Source organism: Eimeria necatrix, genomic scaffold, assembly GCF_000499385.1.
Source record: "Eimeria necatrix Houghton genomic scaffold, Enh_scaff82, whole genome shotgun sequence".
Classification (NCBI taxonomy): Eukaryota; Apicomplexa; class Conoidasida; order Eucoccidiorida; family Eimeriidae; genus Eimeria; species Eimeria necatrix.
The window spans coordinates 21397-42500 of record NW_013654634.1 but is presented as its reverse complement, the minus strand read 5'-3'; the positions used below and the strand labels follow the sequence as shown (position 1 = coordinate 42500).

Here is a 21104-nt window from a genome sequence, read left to right as displayed (position 1 = left end):
CCCTAAACCCTAAACCCTAAACCCTAAACCCTAAACCCCAAGCCCTAGGCCCTCAGCAACGCCTGCACTTCTCGCGCACTATACCCTAAACCCTACGCCTTCAGCGCCCTCCTAAACCCTAAACCCTAAACGTTAAACCCTAAACCCTAAACCCTAAACCCTAAACCCTAAACCCTACCGAATTCAGCCAGCCCGCGGGGGGGAGGCACCAGGGAAGGCGGCGTGGAGGCGAAGAGTTCTTTGGTCTCTTCCAGCAAAGGCATTTGCAGCCACGAGGGCCACACCCGCCGCCAGAAAGCTGCGCCCACAAACCCTAGACCCTAAACCCTAAACCCTAAACCCTAAACCCTAAACCCTAGACCCTGAGAACAGCTCTGCCAGGCCGCGCTTGAGGCGGCCTGTTCGCCGCCGGCGGCCCCCGCGGGGCTCACTGACGCGGGCGCCCCTCGCCGCTGCAGGCCCTTTTGCCTAGGGTTTAGGGTTTAGGGTTTAGGGTTTAGGGTTTAGGGTTTAGAAGTCACCAAGCAAATGACCCAGGTCCAGAGGCGCATGTGCAAAGTGCTGAAAAGCTGCAGAGAAATTCAAAGAGCTGAAACGGCTCCAGCCGGCCAGCAGGTGGAACTGGCCCAGCTCCTCCGCCTGCACGCAAACCCTAAACCCTAAACCCTAAACCCTAAACCCTAGCATCAAACCATAGGTCCTGGACGGTGGACTCTAACACTGGTAAACCCTAAAATCAAATCCGTTTTTGCCTCTGCTGCTGCTGCTGCTGTAGTCCATGGTGGAGGGCGAGAGAAAACAAACACGAACCCTAAACCCTAAACCCTACACCCTAAACTCTAAACCCTAAACCCTAAACCCTAAACCCTTGGCTCTGATTTCTCGTAAGAAGGGCTTGAAGGTAAATCGCAGGAACAGCGTCGCCCAGTCTTTCTTAGGGTTTAGAATGAAGAATTTAGGTTTAAGAGTTAAGGCCCCCGGTAGAAAATTAAGGGTTTAGGGTTTAGGGTTTAGGGTTTAGGGTTTAGGGTTTACGCGTCTGGGGTCGTTTACGGGGAAGTTGGCGTTGAGCTGATCCAGCGCATCGGCGACGCGGCCGGCCATAAGCAACTTCCAGAGCTGCAGGCAAACCCTAAACCCTAAACCCTAAACCCTAAACCCTGAACCCTAAACCCTAAACCCTAAACCCTAGGCCTTAAGTCTTGAACCCTGAAGCGTCGCTACAACTGGCAGTTACCTGGTGCTTGAAGGGCACGGGGAGCAGCACCTGGAGCGTGTTGGCAGCAGCAACAATAATAGGGTTTTTGTGCTGCTGCTGCTGCTGCTGCTGCTGCTGCTGCTGCTGCTGCTGCTTGGTAAGAAGGGGAACAGCAGCAACAACTGGTGCAGCAAGACACACTTGCTGCAGCAGCAGCAGCCCCGCGCTGCTCCAGTTGCTGGCCCAGACGCGGCCGCCCCTTTCGAGGGCCACGACGTAGGGGCCCGAGGCCGCTGCACGCCAAATTAGGGTTTAGGGTTTAGGGTTTAGGGTTTAGGGTTTGGGGCAGCAAATGGAGCAGCAAAAGGAGCAGCAAATGGAGCAGCAAATGGAGCAGCAAATGGAGCAGCAAATGGAGCAGCAAAAGGAGCAGCAAAAGGAGCAGCAAAAGGAGCAGCAAAAGGAGCAGCAAAAGGAGCAGCAAAAGGAGACAAAAAGAGCAGCAAAAGGAGCAGCAAAAGGAGCAGCAAAAGGAGACAAAAAGAGCAGCAAAAGGAGCAGCAAAAGGAGCAGCAAAAGGAGCAGCAAAAGGAGCAGCAAAAGGAGCAGCAAAAGGAGACAAAAAGAGCAGCAAAAGGAGCAGCAAATGGAGCAGCAAAAGGAGCAGCAAAAGGAGACAAAAAGAGCAGCAAAAGGAGCAGCAAAAGGAGCAGCAAAAGAGACAAAAAGAGACAAACCTGCAGCAGCAGTGTCTTTGGGCAGCAGCAAAGTGCTGCGGTTTGCTGGCAGCAAAGTTTGGAGACAAATGGAAATCAAAAGGCCCTGGTCGCCGCGCAGCAGCAGCTCAGAAACCCCCAGGGGGCAAAAGAGGAAGCAGCAGCAATTCGCTGAATTAGGGTTTGGCACTTTCAGTCCAAACAGGTCTTGCGCCGCGCTGCATGCACCAAAACCCCAGCAACTCCCCCCGCTGCTGCTGCTGCTGCTGCTGCTGCTGCTGCTGCTGCTGCTGCTGCTGCTTTTCCGGCTTTTCTATTCGACGCCAAACCCGCGGGCCCCGGAATTCCCCCCGCAGGAATGCCCGGGGGGAAACGGCCCCCGTCGAGGGTTTAGGGTTTAGGGTTTGGGGTTTAGGGTTTAGGGTTTACTTGCGCGGCTGCTGCGCTCTGCTGCTTCACGCGAGGCCGCCGCAGGCTAGCCGCAGAGGCCCCCAAGGTTTTAGGCTTCAGGGCTTAGGGTTTAGGGTTTAGGGTTTAGGGTTTAGGGTTTAGGGTTTAGGGTTTAGGGTTTACTTGGTTTCGGGGTCGAGGACGAGGTATTCGTGGTGGGTGGCGAGGAGAAGTTTGTTGTGGAAAGAAAAGATTTGGAAAATATCTTTAATTGGATTTAAAGGAACTTCTTTGGCCAAAACGAAGTCCACGCTGCGGTGTACGTACACCCGAACCAAACCCTTGAACCCCACGTACACCGCAGCCAAACCCTCGAGGGTTTCTGCTGCAGCAACGGCGGCGCAAGAGGCCCCTGCAGCAGCAGCAACTGCACTCGAAGCAATTTATTTTATTTCTTTTATTATTTATTTATTTATTTATTTATTTATTATTTATTTATTTATTATTTATTTATTTATTTATTTATTTATTTAGTTATTTAGTTATTTATTTATTTATTTGTTTGTTTATTTGTGGTTTTTTTTGTTTGCTTTGTTTCCACGCGCGCGCGGTTCTTGCTGCGTGCTTGGGCTTGGTGCAAACCCTAAACCCTAAACCCTAAACCCTAAACCCTAAACCCTAAACCCTAAACCCTACGCCCTGCAGCCCAAACCCTAGCAGCGAATAGCGAGCAAACTAAACAGCTAATTCGTTGGGTGCTTGAAATTTAAACACATAAATAATTTGAAACAAATAAAAATAAATAATTTAAAAAATTAAAAATAATTAAAATTTCTAATTATGGAAAAACCCTCACCCTTTGTTAACAAATGGCCAGGAGAGTCCAAAGAAAAAGGAAGAAGGTACACGTAGCCGTCTGCTCAAAACACCCCTAAACCCTAAACCCTAAACCCTAAACCCTAAACCCTAAACCCTCTGTCCTGGTGCGTGAGTGCGTCGTCAAAGGCCCCAGACCCTAAACCCTAAACCCTTCGCGTGAAGCGGTTTTCTTTCTCAAGCGAAAAGCGCACACTTCTGGTCCCCAAGTCCCAAACCCCAAACCCTAGACCCTAAACCCTAAACCCTAAACCCTAAACCCTAAACCCTCACCTGAGACAGCCACTACAACGGAAAGGCGTTCAATTAGCGCCAGGGACTGCACAGGTTTTTTGGTGGGAAGCTGCAGCTTGGCGGTGACGGTGGCTGTGGCCTGAATGCCCGCCCCAAACCCTAAACCCTAAACCCTAAACCCTAAACCCTAAACCCTAGCCCGAAACCCTAAACCCTAGGCTGACACCCACGGCCTGCCCCGACGGCGAACGCCGCCAACGGCACAAGCCGTAGACGCAGCGCGAAACAGCCCTAAACCCTAAACCCTAGACCCTAACCCCAAACCCTAAACCCTAAACCCTAAACCCTAGGCTGACCTCCACTGCATCCTCCTCCAAGGGCCCAAGCGCTACCCGCAGCACTAAACCCTTTTCGCATCCCACGAAAACCCCCGACTGAGATGCTGCTAAACACTGAATTGCTTCTTGCTGCTGCAGCTGCAGCAGCGGCAGCGCCCGGAACGGATCCATTCTAGGGTTTAGGGTTTAGGGTTTAGGGTTTAGGGTTTTGAAGCTCAGGGCTTCAGAGGGCCCGCTGCTTGCCGAGGGCTGGAGGTGAAATAAACGAAAGACAAACCCTAAACCCTAAACCCTAAACCCTCAACCCTAGGCAGAAACATCGCAGGCTGCAGGCCATGGAGTCTCAGTCGTCCCTTTGACCCCTAAACCCTAAACCCCAAGCCCTAAACCCTAAACCCTAAACCCTAGGTACAAAAAAAAGAGAAGGCAGGAGAAGAATCATCAGCGCAGTTGAGACCGGAGGGGGCCCTACCCTGGCTGACGACAAACCCTAATCCCTAAACACTAAACCCTAAACCCTAAACCCTAAATCCAAAGCGACCAATCCACATACTTTCAAAAATAAACCCTAAACCATAAACCCTAAACCCTAAAGGCTTAAACGCTCACAGCCAACCCCGTGGGAGGGGCTGCCGACAAGGGGCCCCCCGTGGTGATCAGTTGGGAAGCCCCAAGGTCTAAACCCTAAACCCTAAACCCTAAACCCTAAACCATCTTTTTTAAAATGTTTTTCAATGAATTTTTCAGAGGCCCAACGACTGCAGCGTCATGACCAGACATGATTGAGTGCCCCACAAACCCTAAACCCTAAACCCTAAACCCTAAACCCTGAACCCTACGCCCCTTCTGTCGGCGCGTCAGTAACCCGCCCCAAAACCCTACGCCATAAACCCCAAACCCTAAACCCTAAACCCTAAACGCAGTTTTCAGGTCCCCTTCCTAAAGAAAACGAAGACAGCAGCAGCGCTTGTCCCTCGTCTTTTACAAACGCTAAACCCTAAACCCTGCAGCTAGCCACGGCTAGCCGCAGGTAGCCAGCTTTAGCTAGCTGTAGCCCGCTGCTCGTGCCGCGGCTAGCTAGCCAGCTAGCTAGCTAGCTGGCTAGCTAGCTAGCTAGCTAGCTAGCCAGCTAGCGACGGCTACACAGTGACTTGCAGAGGCCCCAGCCTAAAAGGCACACACGGCCGGCAGTTTCGAGCTAGGGTTTAGGGTTTAGGGTTTAGGGTTTAGGGTTCGTTAGGACGCAGCTGGCATAGACTGCTGCCAACGCGGGTATAGCCATATCTGGCTAGCTGCAGCTAGCTCCAGCTAGCTGCAGTTAGCCCCAGCTAGCTGCAGTTAGCTCCAGCTAGCTGCAGCTAGCTACAACTAGCTGCAGCTAGCTACAGCTAGCCACAGCTAGCTACAGCTAGCTGCAGCTAGCTACAGCTAGCCACAGCTAGCCACAGCTAGATATAGTAAGCTTTTAGCTAGGGCTGTGGCAGCTGACAAGGAAAGCCAAAACCCAAATTGTATCTTTTAAGAAAGAGAAGAAAACAGACCCTGGAGGCACTAGCGAGCTAGCTAGCTAGCTAGCTAGCTAGCTAGCTAGCTAGCTAGGCTAACTAGCTGTGTTGCTGGCCCGCACCGGGCTCGCCGGCTACCTAGCAGCCAGCTAGCTAGCCAGCCAGGAAGCCAGCTAGGTAGCTAGCTGGCTAGCTAGCTACCAGCTAGCTAGCCAGCCAGCCGGCTAGCTAGCTAGCTAGCTAGCTAGCTAGCTAGCTAGCTAGCTGGTGAACAATCAGGGGAGGCAGCAAAAGGCAAAAGTGAGGCAAAAAGAAATCAAAAAAATGAAAAAGAAATGGGCATTGCGAGGCTCGAACTCGCGACCTTGGGATTATGAGACCCACGCGCTACCGACTGCGCCAAACGCCCGCGGCGGCTCCCTAAACCCTAAACCCTAAACCCTAAACCCTAAACCCTAAACCCTAAACCCTCCCTGAGCGCGGAATGGTGGGCGCCGCAAGCTCACGTTAAGGGCAAGACTGCTGCTGCCTCTTGGGGGTTCTGGGCAGATGCAAAAACTAGATTTGCGAAAAGTCACGGCCTAGGGTTTAGGGTTTGGAGTTTAGGGTTTAGGGTTTAGGGTTTAGGGTTTAGAATTTTCGCAAAATGTCGTCGGGCGTTTGGCGCAGTCGGTAGCGCGTGGGTCTCATAATCCCAAGGTCGCGAGTTCGAGCCTCGCAATGCCCAGTCCCTAATTTAGGGTTTAGGGTTTCGTTTTTAGGGTTTAGGGTTTGGGGTTTCGGCTTGAGGGTTTAGGGTTTAGGGTTTGGGGCGTAGGCTGTTGCGTCGGCTTGGGGGTCTAGGGTTTGGGGTTTACGCTGCTAAAGCGTGCAGTGGGGAGTTGCCAGCAAAAAAATAAACAAAAATTAAAGGTCTAGGGTTTAGGGTTTAGGGTTTAGGGTTTAGGAGCTGAGCTCCTTCTTTTTGTGCTGCAGCACCAGCGCCTTAAGCCTTTCTGTCTCGCGCTTTCTTTCTGCTTCTTCACCCTGCAACATTTGCTGCTCTATTTGCTGCTGCGGCTGCGGCTGCTGCAGCGGCTGCTGCAGCGGCTGCTGCTGCTGCTGCTGCTGCTGCTTCTGTTTCTGTTGTTGTTTTTGTTCTTGCTGCTGCTGCAGCGCTTGCTGTTCTTCGGTCTCTGCCTGCTGCTGCTGCTGCTGCTGCTTCTCTAGCTGTTTTTTTTGCTCTTGCTGCTCCAGCAGCAATTGCTGCTGTTGCTGCTGCTGCCACTGCTCTTGTTGCTTCTGCTGCTGCTGCTGCAGCTGTTGCTGCTGCGGCCCTCGCTGCAGCTGCTGCGGCGCAAAGGGCCGCTGCTCTCCCAGCCTCCGAGCTTGCTTCTGCAGCCGCAGCAGCAGCTGTTTCCGTTGCTGCTGCAGCTGCCGCTGCAGCAAATCCATCGTGTCATGTTGATGCAGCAGCTGCTGCTGCTGTTGCCGCTGCTGCTGCTGCTGCTGCTGCTGGGAGGCTGCTGCGCTGCTGCCAGCAGAATGGTTTGCTGCAGGCTGCTGGCTGCCACCCTGTGGAGTCCTGCAGCGCGAAATGCTGCGGCTGTTGTTGCTGCTGTTGCTGCCGTTGCTGCTGGTGCTGCTGCGGCTGCTGTTGCTGCTGTTCCTGCTGCTGCTGGTGTCATTGTCGCTGCTGCTCTCGCTGTACCGTTGCCGGTTGCTGCTGCTGCTGCTGTTCCTGCTGCTGCTGCTGCTGCTCCATTCGACGTCTGAAGAGTCCTTTGAGTCTCCAATATAAAAGTAACGGGCCCTTCTTCTGAAGCCCCCTGAGGATGGAGCTGCTGGTGGTGTTGCTGCTGCTGCTGCTGCTGCTGCTGCTGCTGCTGCTTCAGCAGAAGAGCAGCACTGCCCTGCAGCAAAAGGGACGAAGGCAGACGGGCAGCGCGCTGCGGTGTCAGCAGTGCCACCGTTCGGGAAGCTGCTGCTGCTGCAGTTGCTGCTGCTGCTGCTGCACTCTGGCAGCAGCAGGTTGCTGCTGCTCTTCCGCTTAATCAGCTTCCCAATCACAGCTTCTGTCCCCTGAGCAGCAGCAGCAGCAGCAGCAGCAGCAGCAGCAGCTGCCTGCCTTTGGGCGAGGCATTTGGGGCAGCAGCAGCTGCCAGTTTGTTGGCAGTCGCTGCAGCCCTGCTGCAGCTGCTGCTGCCGCTGCTGCTGCTGCTGCTGCGGGGGACTTTCTTGGGGCGGTTCGTGCTGCAGATGGTTTTCTGTTTGCTGCTGCTTGCCTAGTCGCTGCTGCTGCTGCTGCTCCACCGAAAAGGGACTTTGAGTGCTGCTGCTGCTGCACTCAGGAGACACAGGAGACACAGTTATAGGAGAAGACCGCAGCAGCAGCTCGCGGCGGAAGTGCCGACGACGGAGAGCCCTGCGCTCCTGTTGCTGCTGCTGCTGCTGTTGTTGTTGCTGCTGCTGCTGCTGCTGCTTGGACTCTTGCTGCTGCTGCCGCTTCATCTGAGCCCGCTGCGGCTGCTGCTGCTGTTGCTGCTTCCCATCGAGGGAGCAACAGAGAGCGATGCTGCCCTCGGAAATGGAGCACTCGGTGGGGCTGTCCTCGATTTGCTGCTGCTGCTGCTGCTGCTGCTGCTGTTGCTGTTGCTGCTGCTCATATGGCAAAAGCGTAGCTGAGTGGCGCTGCTGCTCTTGCTGCTGCAGTTTTTGGGGCTGATGCCGCTGTGGTTGCTGCTGCTGCTGCTGCTGATCATGCTGCGGCTGCTGCTGGTCGTGCTGCTGCTGCTGCTTCCGGTGCAGTGGGTTTTCAGGCACCAAAGCCAGATCGGGCAGCAGCAGCAGCAGCAGCTGTGACCAGTTCTTCTTCGTTGTAGCTCCGGAAGCAGCAGCAGCAGCAGCAGCAGGATGTCTGCTGCTCCGAACTGCAGCAGCTGCTTCGCAGCGCTGAGAGGAACCCCACAGATTCTGACTCGCAGTGTGAGGTGTATGGACACCGCAGGAGTTGAGGGCGTCGATGGCGCTGCTGCCGTGGAGGTAAAGGAGCCGCAGCTGCTGCTCCTGCACCAGCAGCAGCAGCAGCAGCAGCAGCAGCAACAGCTGCAGCAGCAGGGGAGAGCTCAGCCGGTCGTACATCCATCGAAGACCTCTTATTGCAGACCTGAAGTGCCAGTGGCCCCCACACCTCTTCGTGCTGCTGTTGCTGCCGTTGTTGCTGCTGCTGCTGTTGCTGCTGCTGCTGCTGCTGCTGCTGCTGCTGTCGATGCTGCTGCTACTGTTGCTGCAGCCAGTGCACGCAGAGTTGAGCGCTGCTTGAGAAGCCATTGGCTGAGGAGCTGCTGCTGCTGCAGCAGCAGCAGTCTAGAGGGAGCTGCAAAGGGGATGGCTGGAGGTAAGCTTTGAGCAGCAGCAGGTGCTGCTGGTGAGTCCTGGATGCTGCTGCAGCAGCTTCTGTCGTTGTCTTCTGCTCAAATTGGGGTTTGGAAGCTAGGGTTTAGGGTTTAGGGGTTAGGGTTTGCGGCATTCATTTATGTGTTAGCGCTAGGTGTGTGAGTCGCCGTGGGGAGCGCGGGCTGCAGCACCATCGGTCAGTGTCTGCGGCGAAATGCCAAGACCTAAACCCTAAACCCTAAACCCTAAACCCTTGAAGAAAACCCTGGGCCCTAAACGCGTAGAGATATACGGAGCCACTGCACAGCGGGGTTGCAGCAAAGAGCACGAGCCAGCAGCACAAACCCGCAGTCTTGAGCCCCAAAACCTTCGAAAGAAGTAAAACAAAGGATGAATAATAAACAAAAGATTCGAAAATAAGGAAATAAATTTAAAAGGCAGCAAAATGCAGTGTAAAGCAACCAAAAGGCCGGGCGGCAGCAGTCCCGCAGTGACCTCAGCGCGCACAGGTTCGGGAAGCACCACAAAATGGAGCTTTTCCGCGGCATTTGCTTCTCCAATCAGTTCTTAGACGACAAATAAATTAAAATTAAAACCAATTAAGCGACTTAAAGAGTTAAAAACCCCCATTTTTGGGGTGTAACGACTGCAGGTGGCGGACATGATGTGCACACTGGTTAACTGCAGCGTTACTGGCGTGTCTGCACACGAATTGAAACGTCCTTACTTTTAGGAGAATAAGTTTGTTTATTTTCTTCTTTAGCTTTATTTCAATTTATTTTCAATGTCGTTTCGCCTTGTCTGCCGCTTTGTTTCTCTCTTCGTGGCCGTGGAGAGCATTCGCAATGCTCCGTCTTCAAACCCTAAACCCTAAATGCTAAACCCTCAACCCTAAACGCTAAACCCTAAACCCTAGATTCTGAGCGTTCTGCAAGGCCTATCTTTTAAATTAGTTTCCAGCTTGATTAGATTTCCAAAAGCGCTGTGATACACATAAACGAAGTTTTGCCATCGATGAAATGCGAGCAGCCTGGCCGGCAGCCTGCTCTCAGGCTATCTGCATTAATAACGCTAAAAGCATTTACAAAAAGCGACAAATGAGACAAGTGAACAAAAGAAAAAGAAAAAAAAGAATTAAAAGATGAAAAAGTCGAGTGGGCATTGCGAGGCTCGAACTCGCGACCTTGGGATTATGAGACCCACGCGCTACCGACTGCGCCAAACGCCCGCGAAGGGTCTCAAAAGCGCTCATCCCAAACCCTAATTCTAAACCCTAAACCCTCGGTAAACTCAAAAACTCTCAATCCAAACCCTAATTTTAATCCCCACACCCTCTCCAGTGGGTGCTAAATAGCTTTAATATACATCGAATCGAATATTTGAAATCCTGACACAGCACTGATGTGCGGATTCAACAGCCTTGTGTGGAATTGCGGGGAGCAGGATGAATTGTCAACTATTATTTCAACAGATCTTTCGAAAGAAAAACTATTTCAAAATAAGTCATTCTCAAACAAAAATATATCTGTAGTTTCCTCCAGCTATGCTTCTAACGCCAAATCCGCCAAATTCGCGGTTGTAGACATGCATCCCAGAAACGGAAGTTCTTTTCTTGTTAGAAAGCTTGAATCTTAGAAAGACCAAAAGGAAAATGATTTCCTTTGAGACAATCCAAACACCACCGTCTTTCGCGATCTTGAATACCTGTCTGCAATTGCGGGTCTCAGTTGCTGCACAGCAACTGACATTTGTCATGTTGATTTTAAACCAAATCTCGCATTTATTCAAATTGCCATGGGCACACTAAATATTTCTGACATATAACTGGATAAGATACGGGGAAAATGAACAGGGTTTGAAAGAAAACGGCGTCAATAGCGAAAACAGGGGAGACGAAAGGTTTAATTCCTAATCTGCAGCATGCAATGAGTCGTAGTGCACGAATGCACCAGAAACTGGACTCGGCGAGCAGCAGCAGCAGAAGCAGCAGCGAGAGCAGCAGCAGCAGCAGCAAGAACAGGGGCAGCGGCCTCTGGACACATTTCCGAAAATGACGAAGAGACCCGGGTCATATCAGCACGCATGCAGGAAAACAAAAAAGAAAATTTATTTCCTGCTGTTTCTGTTTTTAATTATTTATCTTTAAGCCCTTTAATTCTTTTTTTGTTTTTCTTTTTCTTTCAAAACCCTAAGCACTTATTTGTTGGCTTGCTTCCTTGTCCAGCTGCAAAACCCCAAACTCTAAACCCTAGACTCCCCTAGACCCTAAACCCTAAACCCTAAACCCTAAATTTCTTTGGAGATGAAAGGCAGAAGCTTCTGTACATGTGTCTATATACGCCGATGCAATTCACGTGCATACAGGGAACTTGTACATGCATGCGTAAATGAATAAACACGCACATGCACAAGCGTCTTCCTCCTTAAACTCGTAGTCTCAGGAGTGCAGCTTTACTTGAACATGCGATACGTCCAAAAGTCCATTTTACCAGCTAGTCAATGACTGACATGAATAATATCGTTGTCGAGCGTCTGTTCCCAATCCCTTCAGAGCTTGCATTCTTCAGACTGAATGCGCAAATAAATTCCAGCGAGACTGGAAAATCGTTTGGTCTTCAGCAAAAATACATTGCCTTCGGACGGCAGTGAACTTCCCAATGGCTATCTGACCTCTGTGGCACTCAGAGATTATCTCAGCTTTCCAATGTCACTGAGAATGGCAAGTTAACCATAGTGAAGCCAAAACTATCAGAAGATTCAATGAATTGCAGGGGTGTAGAGCCAAATTCACGTTGAAAGCTTTCCCTCCGTTTTGCTCAGTGGGTGGTCCGGAGTGCATGCAATCTTTCATCTCTCTGGCGCCACTGGCATTGCATGCACATGTAACTTTCCACTAAGTTCTTATCTACCTAAGGAAGAATTCGAGCTAGGAAAAGCAAAGAATATCACCCTTGGCAGCCAACAGGCCTGGTAGGCGTGGGTTTCATTAGCCAGGTGGATGCTGCCTGTAAAATACAAATATGGCCACTCAACAACTACATGTGAGTTTATCTAGAGTAATTTCAATTTGTCAGATACCTGTTGTGGTTGGATTCCTCTTAGCGCGCGTGCATGCAAGCAAACAACATCGCATACTTCAGCCCTTGATGAACGTTCACAGCGAAGCCAGTCGGCGTTTACGCCATTTGCTACAGTTAATACATTTAATAAGTACCCTCAGGCATTGTTTTAGTGCTTGGTATTCATTATTGAGAGTCATTATACGCACCACAAGAAGCATTTGACGCCGCAGTGGTAAACGCGGCATGTGTCAATGAATAAAGTCGTGAACACCTGAAATCTGAGCTCTAAACCCGTCGATATGGCGTACATGCCTATAAAATAAGAGTAACATATATTCTGTTTGATCAGTGGGTCATCTAAGTCAGTTTAGAATCCGGTTTTGGTGGTAGTTACTGAACTATATGCTAGTGCTGCCGGTGCCGACAGCCAGTCTGGAACACACAGTTGTGTGCAAGTGGAGCAAGAATCGACACGGATTGGCTTAATCCAACCATTTTTAATGCGCAGTGTTTATGCTTTTAAAGAGAGCAGTCAAGTAAGAAGCCGGGAGATTCTTTGACTGAGAAATCGGCCAGTAGAAGCGTCGATGGGATCGGTAAAACTGGACAGCCATCGAAGCACGCGAGCGCACACAGCGTGTGGTCCACGTAGACAGCATGTGCCAATTCTTTTGAGTTTTCACCTTTTCTAAATTGATTTCAAACAAAATAATTGTTGTGCGTCTTAGTTTACGTGACATGTTTTGCCTTGGAAGCCCTCCTAGTAACCAGGTCACCCTCCGCTCACCGCATGTCATCGTGACCTTCGCCGGACCCCACTAGCACGACTAGCATTTTCTTTCGAACCAATGGCTTCACAATATTAACAGTGCTTTCATATCCTTAAGACGTTTTATATAGGTCCATTTTTTCCACCTATTTCTGCCCCCTTAATTTGAACAATGTGTACAGTACAATTCGTGCCTTGACCGCCGGTGACTCCTCCAATCACAGCAATCGGCGTATACATTTTTGTCGGCGTGTGCATCTTTGTGAGAGGAATATAATATCACCACGTAATCATATACTGTGATGTATCTCCCAAAGGTTGAAAAATGTCCCGGAAGAATCGAAACCAGCTCCTGAGTAATGGCATGACGCGATGTAGGCGTCGTAGAGCACCACCACTACCTCAGCGCACACAACCGGCACCGTTGCCACTAACTCACACGCGTTCCCTTTCTTTGTTTCCCTAGCCCTCCCCTCCTTCGCGCTCATTTTGTTTGAATTTCTGCTACTGTCATTTACTTTATGACAAGCCAATTGCCAGGCAATGACTCCCGTCGGGTTGCCGGCATTTTATGCTGGCCTCCTCGCCAGCGCCGCCGCACCGCAATTCTTATCGGCGCTTTCCCTTCGTTCCAGCACAGCGACGTCTCAGCAAAACAGCCTCCGCACAAATTCATTTGCATCCGGTCAAGACTTGCTTTGGTTGACGACGGCGCCCGCGGCCACTGACAAAACTGAAGGTGAACTAGTAGTGTGAACAAGTGAATGACGCCACGGTAGCCCCAGCCACAGATCTGTGGAGATTTGCAGGCCTTCAGATATTATGCCTGCTCATGGTTTTATTCTTTTCAGTGCACGAGCAAATGCCTCCGTTTTTGACGAATAACATTCAGGTGGCGCTTCAGTGCAACACCACACTTCACTAGTGGGCTGTCCCGTGGAAGCACCCGCCACGACACGATTGCATTGCCAAAAGACCCGTGTCAACTTGCCATCTGCAGATTGCCTGGAAATCATAAACAAGCTAAGGAAGGAAAATCTAAAGGACCTGCTGGGAACCCTCACCCAGGCAGACGAGACTGAGGTGACTGCAAGCCTGCAGAAGATCGGAAAAACGGACCCAGAAAGCCCCACTGCCGTGAAAATTGCAGCGAAGCTTGCGGGTGAAACTACAGAAACATGTGAATCAGGCAAAGACGCCAATGCGACGATGGTAGGGTTTTTGGGCTTTGAGTATTGTGCAGCGGCAGCTTTCCGCCAAAGTGATGAACCGTCGCAGAACAAAGGTAAAACCCTGCGCCCTTCTGTGATTGTGAGAGGCTGCTGTGGCAACTATGCCGGTGATGTGCTACAGTATCCCGGACTCGTAATTCCATTTGCGCACGATAAGAATTTCGACTGCAACGCTTTGATCCAGGCGACGTACACAGCGGGACTCGACCACCTCAAACAGTCCGTTGCTTTTAAATTCATTTTCCTTGACCGGTGCCACAGTGACTAAACCTATTAGCTTTTACGTGCGTCGGGATTCTGTGTTTACTCTATCATGCACAATTAACCAAGTAATTTTCTCAGTCCAAGTGATTTCGCAGGTGTGCAGCTTGGTGGTGCTTGTCTCAGTCTCAGTATTTGCCAAAGAACGTTTCTTGATCTCCACTTATTCTGTTTTGCTTCTTGCTACAGATCGAACTTCGATCCATCGACAGGAACATACGATGCTGCAAAAGCTCCATTTAACAACATAGACGCCAGCAATGTGGCGTTTCTGCTATCGGCGGAAAGCACAAAGGTCTCATGTGCCGCCACCGAAAACTGCGAAGGTGGCCATGATGTTTTATTCTGCTACTTCATAGAACCACTTCAAGCTGGAGAAAAGCCTTTCACGTACGCTGAACTAACCACATGACAAGCCGGAGGCGCAAGCGGCAGAGCACACTAGCAATTGAGCTACAAGACGAGAGCAAGATATGTAGCAGAATGGGACTTGTAGGGCACGATGAAGGAAAGTGCAATTATTGACTTAGGTTGCTTGCAGAACTGAGCTTTACAATGCTCTCTGGGGATTGGAAACGGGCGCAGCGTTCATCTCGGTTCCCAGCGTCGCCACCGTCCTTTTGGCCCTCGCATTGATGATTCGGACTTAACAATCAAACAAAGGAACAGTTTTTCGAGGTCTCGAAGTTGTACAAATGCCGTTTGGAGACATTCCTGAATCGTTTAGAAGCTGGTTTCTGATCGCGTGTTGTACCTACTGCAAGTGGCTGGTGAGGAAAAGCTTTGGCGGTAATGCAGAATGTGTTCTCTCCAAACTATGTCTTACTACTTCACGTAACGTTATCTAAGGTAATTTTGACCCATCAGATAGCTGTTGTGCTTGGAATCCTCTATGCTCATGTGCGTGCAAACAAACAACACCGCAGGTTTCAGTCCTTTGTGAACTTTCACAGCGAAGCCAGTGGCTGTTCACGCCTTTTGCTACAGTTAATACATTCAAAGAGTGCCTTCATGCATTGTTTTAGTGCTAGGCACTTTTCACTGAGATTCGATGTGTGCACCGCGAAAGCGTTGGCCGTCGGAGAGCGAAAAGCGACATGTATGAACGAACTCAATATACCCTAACGCCTAAACTCTTGGATATGGCAATCATATCTTTGACTGAAACTAAACGGTTGTCGGTGGGATAAGAGAGTCCAATCAGGCAGCTCAGCAGCCAGCGTCGTTGGTAGTTACTGAACTACTATTGCTACTGCTTGTGCCGACAGCCAGTCCGGAGCACAGGTGTGTCGAAGTGGAAGATTAATTTAATCCAGCCATTTATAATAATCGCCGCTTTTGTTTTTGAATAGATCAAACAAGTAAGAGGCCGGGAGATTCTTTGATTGAGAAATCGGCCAATAGAAGCTTCAGTAAAATCGATTGAAGTAGAACTGCCGTCGAAGTGCGCGAGTGTACACAGCGTGTGGCCCGCGTGCACAAGCTGTTTTTGGAATTCACAGCCTTCCTGAATTAATTTCGAAACAAAAAATTTGCCGTTTCTTCTAGTTTACATGGGAAGTTTTGCCTTGGAAGCCCTTCCAGTAGTAAGGTCACCCTCCGCTCACTACACCCCATCGTGACCCTCGCCGGACCCTGCTAACACAAGTAGCACTTTCTTTCAAGCCATTGGCTTTCCAGTGCTTTTCTTCAAAACTATTTTATATCCCTCAGGGCTTCTAAATAGGTTTATATCCTTCACCTATTTCCGTACCCTTAATTTGGACGGCGTGTGCACGTCGCGCGTTGACCGCCGGTGACCCCATCGCAGCAACCGCCATATATATCTTTGTGAAAGAAATATAATATTACAAAGTAATAATATACTGGTCCGTATCTTTCAAACACTGATAAGTTTGCCTGAACAATCGAAGAAGGCTCCTAAGTAACTGTATGGTGCGATCAAGAGTCCTACAGCTCTCCCCACAACCTCAGCGCACACAACCCCCACAATTGTTAAGAACTCCAACTCATTCCCGCTCCCTGCTTTCCTAGCCCTTCCGTCCTTCACGCGCATTTTATTTGGATTTCTGCCACTGTCATTTACTTTGTGACAAGCCAATTGTCAGGCAATGACTCACGTAGGGTTGTTGGCGTGTTATGCTGGCCTTCTCGCCAGTGCCGCCGCACCACACTTCTCATTGGCGCTTTCCCTTCGTTCTGGCACAGCAACGTCTCAGCAAAGCAGCCTCCGCACAAATATAGTTGTAGCCGACCAAGATTCACCAGTTACGGCGCCCACAGCAGCTGACAAAACTGATGGTGAACTAGCAATGTGAACCAGTGAATGTGCTATGGTGGCTCGGGGTACAGATCTGTGGAGTTCTGTGGGCCTCCAGATATTGTGCCTGTACACGATTTTATTCTTTTCAATGCATTTCAAACACAAATGCCCCCGGTCTTCACGAATCACATTCAGGTGGCAGTCAGGTAGAAACATGTGCCATGACATAATTGCATTGCCATTACGCAGGTGTTAACTTGCCATCTGCAGATTGCCTGACCATCATAAACAAGCTGAGAAGCGAAAATCTCAAGGACCTGTTGGGAAGCGTTACCAAGGCAGTGGAAAACGAAGTGACTGAAAGCCTGAAGAAAATCGGAAAAACGGATACGCAAAACCTCACTTCCGCGACAATTGCAGTGAAACTCGCGGGCAGCGATATCGAAAGCTGTGAATCGGGCAAGAGCGCAAACGCGACGACGGTAGGGCTTTGGGGCTTTGAGTATCGTTCAGTAGCAGCTTTCCGCTAAAGTGATGAACCTCCGCAGCACAAAGCTAGAGCCCTGTGTTCTTCTACGCATGCGGGTTACTCCTACGGCAACTCTCCTGGTTTGCGCCACAGTATCCCGGACTCGTCATTCCATTCACGCATTCCACAAATTTCGACTGCGACGCTTTGATCCAGGCGACTTACACAGCCGGACTCGAGCACCTCAAACAGTCAGTTGCTTTTTACTTCGTTCTCCTTCACGGGTCCCGCAGTTTATAAATGCTTTTGTGCAGACTTGTGCCAGAGTTCTATGCTGACTTTTGCATGCACAAGGTGGCTGATTATTCGTCTGTCAAAAGCATTTTTCAGGTGTGCAGCTCGGTGTTACTCGTGTCAGTCTCAGTATTTGCCAAAGAACGTTTCTTGATCTTCACTTATTCTGCGTTCAATCTTATTGCCTTTCTGCTGCAGATCGAACTTCGAGCCATCGACAGGAACGTATGATGCAACAAATGCTCCATTTAATAACGTAAACGCCAGCAATGTGGCCTTTCTGCTATCGGCGGAAAGCACAAAGGTCTCATGTGCCGCCACCAACAACTGCAAAGCTGGCTACAACGTTTTATTCTGCTACTTCATAGATCCACTTCAAGCTGGACAAAAGCCTTTCACGTAAGCTCAACTAGCCACGTGACTAGCTGGCAGCACAAGCGGCAGAGCACACATGCAAATGAGCTACAAGGGCACGATATGTTGCAGAATTGGAATTGCAGGCTGTAATAAGGATAATTACAATTATTGATTATTTTTGCTTGCAGAACTGAGCTTTACAATGCCCTCTGGGGATTGGAAGCAGGCGCAGCGTCCATCTCAGTTCCCAGCGTCTCCACCGTTCTTTTGGTCCTCGCTCTGATCATTCGCACTTGAGCTTGACAAACAGACGACGGAGCAGCTTCTAGAGATGTCGAGTTTTACAAATCCCGTTTGAAGACATTCCTGAGCTGGATTCTGATATCTAGCTCTAAATAGTGCAAGTACGACGTACTTACTGCAAGTGGCTGGTGAGGAAGAGCTTCTGCAAAAATGCAGGATACATTTCTCTCGCCAATACACCTTAGTACTAAACGTAGCTTTATTTAGAGTAATTTTCGTCCGTCAGAAGCCTGTCGTGATTGGAATCCTCTGAGCTCCTAGGCATGCAAGTAAGCAACACCGGAGGTGTCAGCCCGTCATGAACGCTCACAGCGAAGCCAGTGGCTCTTTATGCCCTTTAGTACAGGTAATACATTCAAAGAGAGCCCTCATGCAATATTTTAGTCCTAGATATTCATTACTGAGATTCGATGTACGCACCACAAACGCATTTGCCGTCCAATTGAAAAACGCGGCATTTGTCAATGACATGCCACGAAACCCTTAACCCTAAGCGTTAAACCCTTGGATATGCCGAGCATGCCTTCGACTCAAAGTAATAAATTGTCCGTTTTTCAAGCGAGTCCTCTCAGGAGGCTCATTGCCTGGCACCGTTGGCAGTTACTGCAGTTTGCTGGGCGGCAGTGTGTGTACTACGTTTTTCTTGACTCCGCGAAATGGGATCTATTACCTGCGTGGAACATGTCCTACTTAGAAATACACATTGAGGACAACTCAAAATCGCTTGTCACCAAACTAGACATGCCTTCTAACCTCACAGGCTGGCGCCTCGAAGCCCGGGGAGTAGTTTCTTGTAAGCGAGATTGGTGCGAAGCACGTGTGGCATGTCGATGGCCTGGCGAGTCGGCCCGCGTGGGGTGCCGCTGCTACACTTCAGAGAGGACGGAATCTACGTTAATATCACAGAGTACCCTGTTCTACATTTCCAGCCTTTGGAGACTCACGGGAACCCACTGCAGTGCGCGTGCACTCCAGTTTCTGAACAATTTGTTACTGCTGCCAGTGCCAACAGCCACTCTGAAACACACATGAGGGGAACAAAAATCGGCAGCAATTAATTTAATCCAACCATTCAGAACAAGCACTGCTTCATTTTTTGAAGAAAAGAGCCAAGTAAGGAGCCGCAAGACTCCCTGGCTGAAGAAACGCCCACTCGAAGCATTGGTAAAATCGTTTGGGGTAGAATAGCCATGGAAAAAAGCGAGCGCACACGGCGTGCGGCCAGCGTCAACAGCGTCCAATCTTTCAGAATTTGTAGCTTTCCTCAATTAACTTTAAACCGAAACGTTGCCTTGCGTTTTAGTTTACACTGGAAGTTTTGCCTCGGAAGCCCTTCGAGTAAGGTCACCCCTAGCTCACCGCACGCCATTGCCGGATCCCGCTACCGCGAGTGGCATTTTACTTCGAACCAGTGGCTTCACAATCTCTTTCTCTACTGCTCCTCTATATTCTTAGATGTTTCTGAATAGTTTTATATTCTTTATCTATTTGCGTCCCCTTAGTGTCGACGGTGTGTGCTCGCCGTGCCTTGCCCGCCAGGGACTCCTACAATCGCAGCATCCAGTCTATATCTTTCTGAAATAAACATAATAACACAAAGTAATCATATACTGTTACCTATATTCCAAAGGCGGATAAATGTGCCGGAATAGCCGAAACAAGCTCCTGAGTAATTGTATGATTGGAGAAAGGCTTCCTACAGCTCCCCCCAGTACGTCAGCGCACACAACCCGTATCATTGTCACAAACTCGAACGCATTTTCCTAGCCATTTCTTCCTTTGTGTTCAAGTTTTTTTGGTTTGCTGGTACTGTCACTCACTCTATGGAAAAAGCGTTTTCAGGCAATGGCTCACGTAGGGTTGTTGGCATGTTACGCTGGCCTTCTCGCCAGCGCCGCCGCACCACACTCCTCATTGGCTCTCTCCCTTCGCTCTGGCACAGCGACGTCTCAGCAAAACAGCCTTCGCACAAATCTATTTACATCTGAAGACGTTTCCTCGCCGACGCCGCCCGCAGCCGAAGAGAAAACTGGTGGTGAACTATTAATGTGACCAAGTGAATGACCCTACGCTAGCGCCAGCCACAGATCTGTGGAGATCTGTGGGCCTCCAGAGATTATGCCTGCATATGTGTTTATTCTTTTCAATGCAGTTCAAACGCAAATGCCCCCGTTCTTCACGAGTGACATTCAGCTGGCGCTTCAGCGCAACCCCACTCGTGCCTAGTGGGCGGTCCTGTGGAAACACATGCCACGGCATAATTGCACTGCCATTACTACTGTGTGAATATACCATCTGCAGATTGCCTGGAAATCATAAACAAGCTAAGGCAGGAAAATCTCAAGGACCTGTTGGGAACCCTCACCAAGGCAAATGACACTGACGTAAGCACAAGCCTCAAGAAGATCAATATAGACAATGCGGAAAACCTTACTGCAGCGAAAATTGCACAAACGCTTGCGGGCAGCGATGCCGAAAGCTGTGAATCTGGCGAAAACGCGAATGCGGAGACGGTATGACTTGTACACTTTGAGTATCGTTCAGCAGCAGCTTCCCGCTAAAGTGATGAACCGCCTCAGGGCAAAGCTAGAACCCTGTGTTCTTCTACGCATGAAAGGGGCTTCTATAGCAACTGTCCTAATTTGTGCTACAGTATCCCGGACTCGTAATTCCATTCCTGCATTCCACGGAGTTCGATTGCGACGCGTTGATCCAGGCGACTTACACAGCCGGACTCGACCACCTGAAACAGTCGGTTGTTTTTTATATCATTTTATTCCACCGGCGCTACAGTGGTTGCATATTTTAGTTCGTACGTATGGGGGAGTTCTGTGCTGGATTTAGCGTGAGCAAGGTGGCTGATTATCCATCTGTCAAACGCGTGCAGCTCGGTGGCGCTTGCTTCAGTATCAGGATTTGCCAGGGAATACTTCTTGACCCCCAGTTATTCTGTGTTAAATCTTATTGCCTTCATGCTGCAGATCGAACTTCGAGCCATCGACAGGAACATATGATGCCGCAAAAGCTCCATTTGACAACATAAACGCCAGCAACGTGGCGTTTCTGCTGTCGGCAAAAAGCACGAAGGTCTCATGTGCCGCCACCAACAACTGCAATGCTGGCCACGATGTTCTATTCTGCTACTTCATAGATCCACTTCAAAAGGGACAAAAGCCTTTCACGTACGCTGAACTAGCCACGTGACTAGCCGGCAACACGAGCAGCAGAACACACTTGCAAATGAGCTACAAGACAAAAGCACCATATGTTTCGGAGTGGGACTTGCAAGACACGATAAAAATAATTGGAATTATTAATTATTTTTGCTTGCAGAACTGAGCTTTACAATGCCCTCTGGGGATTGGAAGCAGGCGCAGCGTCTATCTCAGTTCCCAGCGTCACCACCGTCCTTTTGGCCCTCGCTTTGATGATCCGGACTTCAGCTTAGCAAACAAACGACAG

The 21104-nt window shown here is 49.9% G+C and overlaps 5 protein-coding genes across 5 annotated transcripts in view; 3 read left to right on the top strand and 2 right to left on the bottom strand.

Annotated features, from left to right (window-relative positions):
* The window catches only part of ENH_00078460 (hypothetical protein, conserved), a gene marked incomplete at both ends in the record, with an annotated part of 7943 nt that extends 4020 nt beyond the window's left edge, over nt 1-3923 (bottom strand). Inside the window, 9 exons of the mRNA XM_013583105.1 lie at nt 174-298; nt 522-639; nt 1036-1119; nt 1238-1491; nt 1936-2132; nt 2488-2716; nt 3161-3220; nt 3454-3580; nt 3771-3923. Coding sequence (XP_013438559.1) covers nt 174-298; nt 522-639; nt 1036-1119; nt 1238-1491; nt 1936-2132; nt 2488-2716; nt 3161-3220; nt 3454-3580; nt 3771-3923 — 1347 coding nt within the window. The remainder of the gene's footprint in view (nt 1-173; nt 299-521; nt 640-1035; nt 1120-1237; nt 1492-1935; nt 2133-2487; nt 2717-3160; nt 3221-3453; nt 3581-3770) is intronic.
* A 2276-nt stretch (nt 3924-6199) lies between these two features.
* ENH_00078450 (hypothetical protein, conserved) lies at nt 6200-8566 on the bottom strand (the record flags this gene model as incomplete). Its single annotated transcript, XM_013583104.1, has 1 exon — nt 6200-8566. One exon carries the CDS (start codon nt 8564-8566, stop codon nt 6200-6202), a length of 2367 nt encoding a protein of 788 aa, XP_013438558.1.
* Nucleotides 8567-13006: 4440 nt separating this feature from the next.
* ENH_00078440 (SAG family member) lies at nt 13007-14606 on the top strand (the record flags this gene model as incomplete). The annotated part of the gene is made up of 5 exons (XM_013583103.1): nt 13007-13202; nt 13464-13675; nt 13817-13914; nt 14146-14346; nt 14498-14606. 5 exons carry the CDS (start codon nt 13007-13009, stop codon nt 14604-14606), a joined length of 816 nt encoding a protein of 271 aa, XP_013438557.1.
* Nucleotides 14607-16067: 1461 nt separating this feature from the next.
* On the top strand, nt 16068-17636 carry ENH_00078430 (SAG family member; the record flags this gene model as incomplete). Its single annotated transcript, XM_013583102.1, has 5 exons — nt 16068-16257; nt 16490-16701; nt 16842-16939; nt 17181-17381; nt 17528-17636. The coding sequence occupies 5 exons, from the start codon at nt 16068-16070 to the stop codon at nt 17634-17636; spliced, it is 810 nt and encodes a 269-aa protein (XP_013438556.1).
* Nucleotides 17637-19487: 1851 nt separating this feature from the next.
* ENH_00078420 (SAG family member) lies at nt 19488-21090 on the top strand (the record flags this gene model as incomplete). Its single annotated transcript, XM_013583101.1, has 5 exons — nt 19488-19677; nt 19944-20155; nt 20296-20393; nt 20624-20824; nt 20976-21090. The coding sequence occupies 5 exons, from the start codon at nt 19488-19490 to the stop codon at nt 21088-21090; spliced, it is 816 nt and encodes a 271-aa protein (XP_013438555.1).
* Nucleotides 21091-21104: the final 14 nt, after the last annotated feature.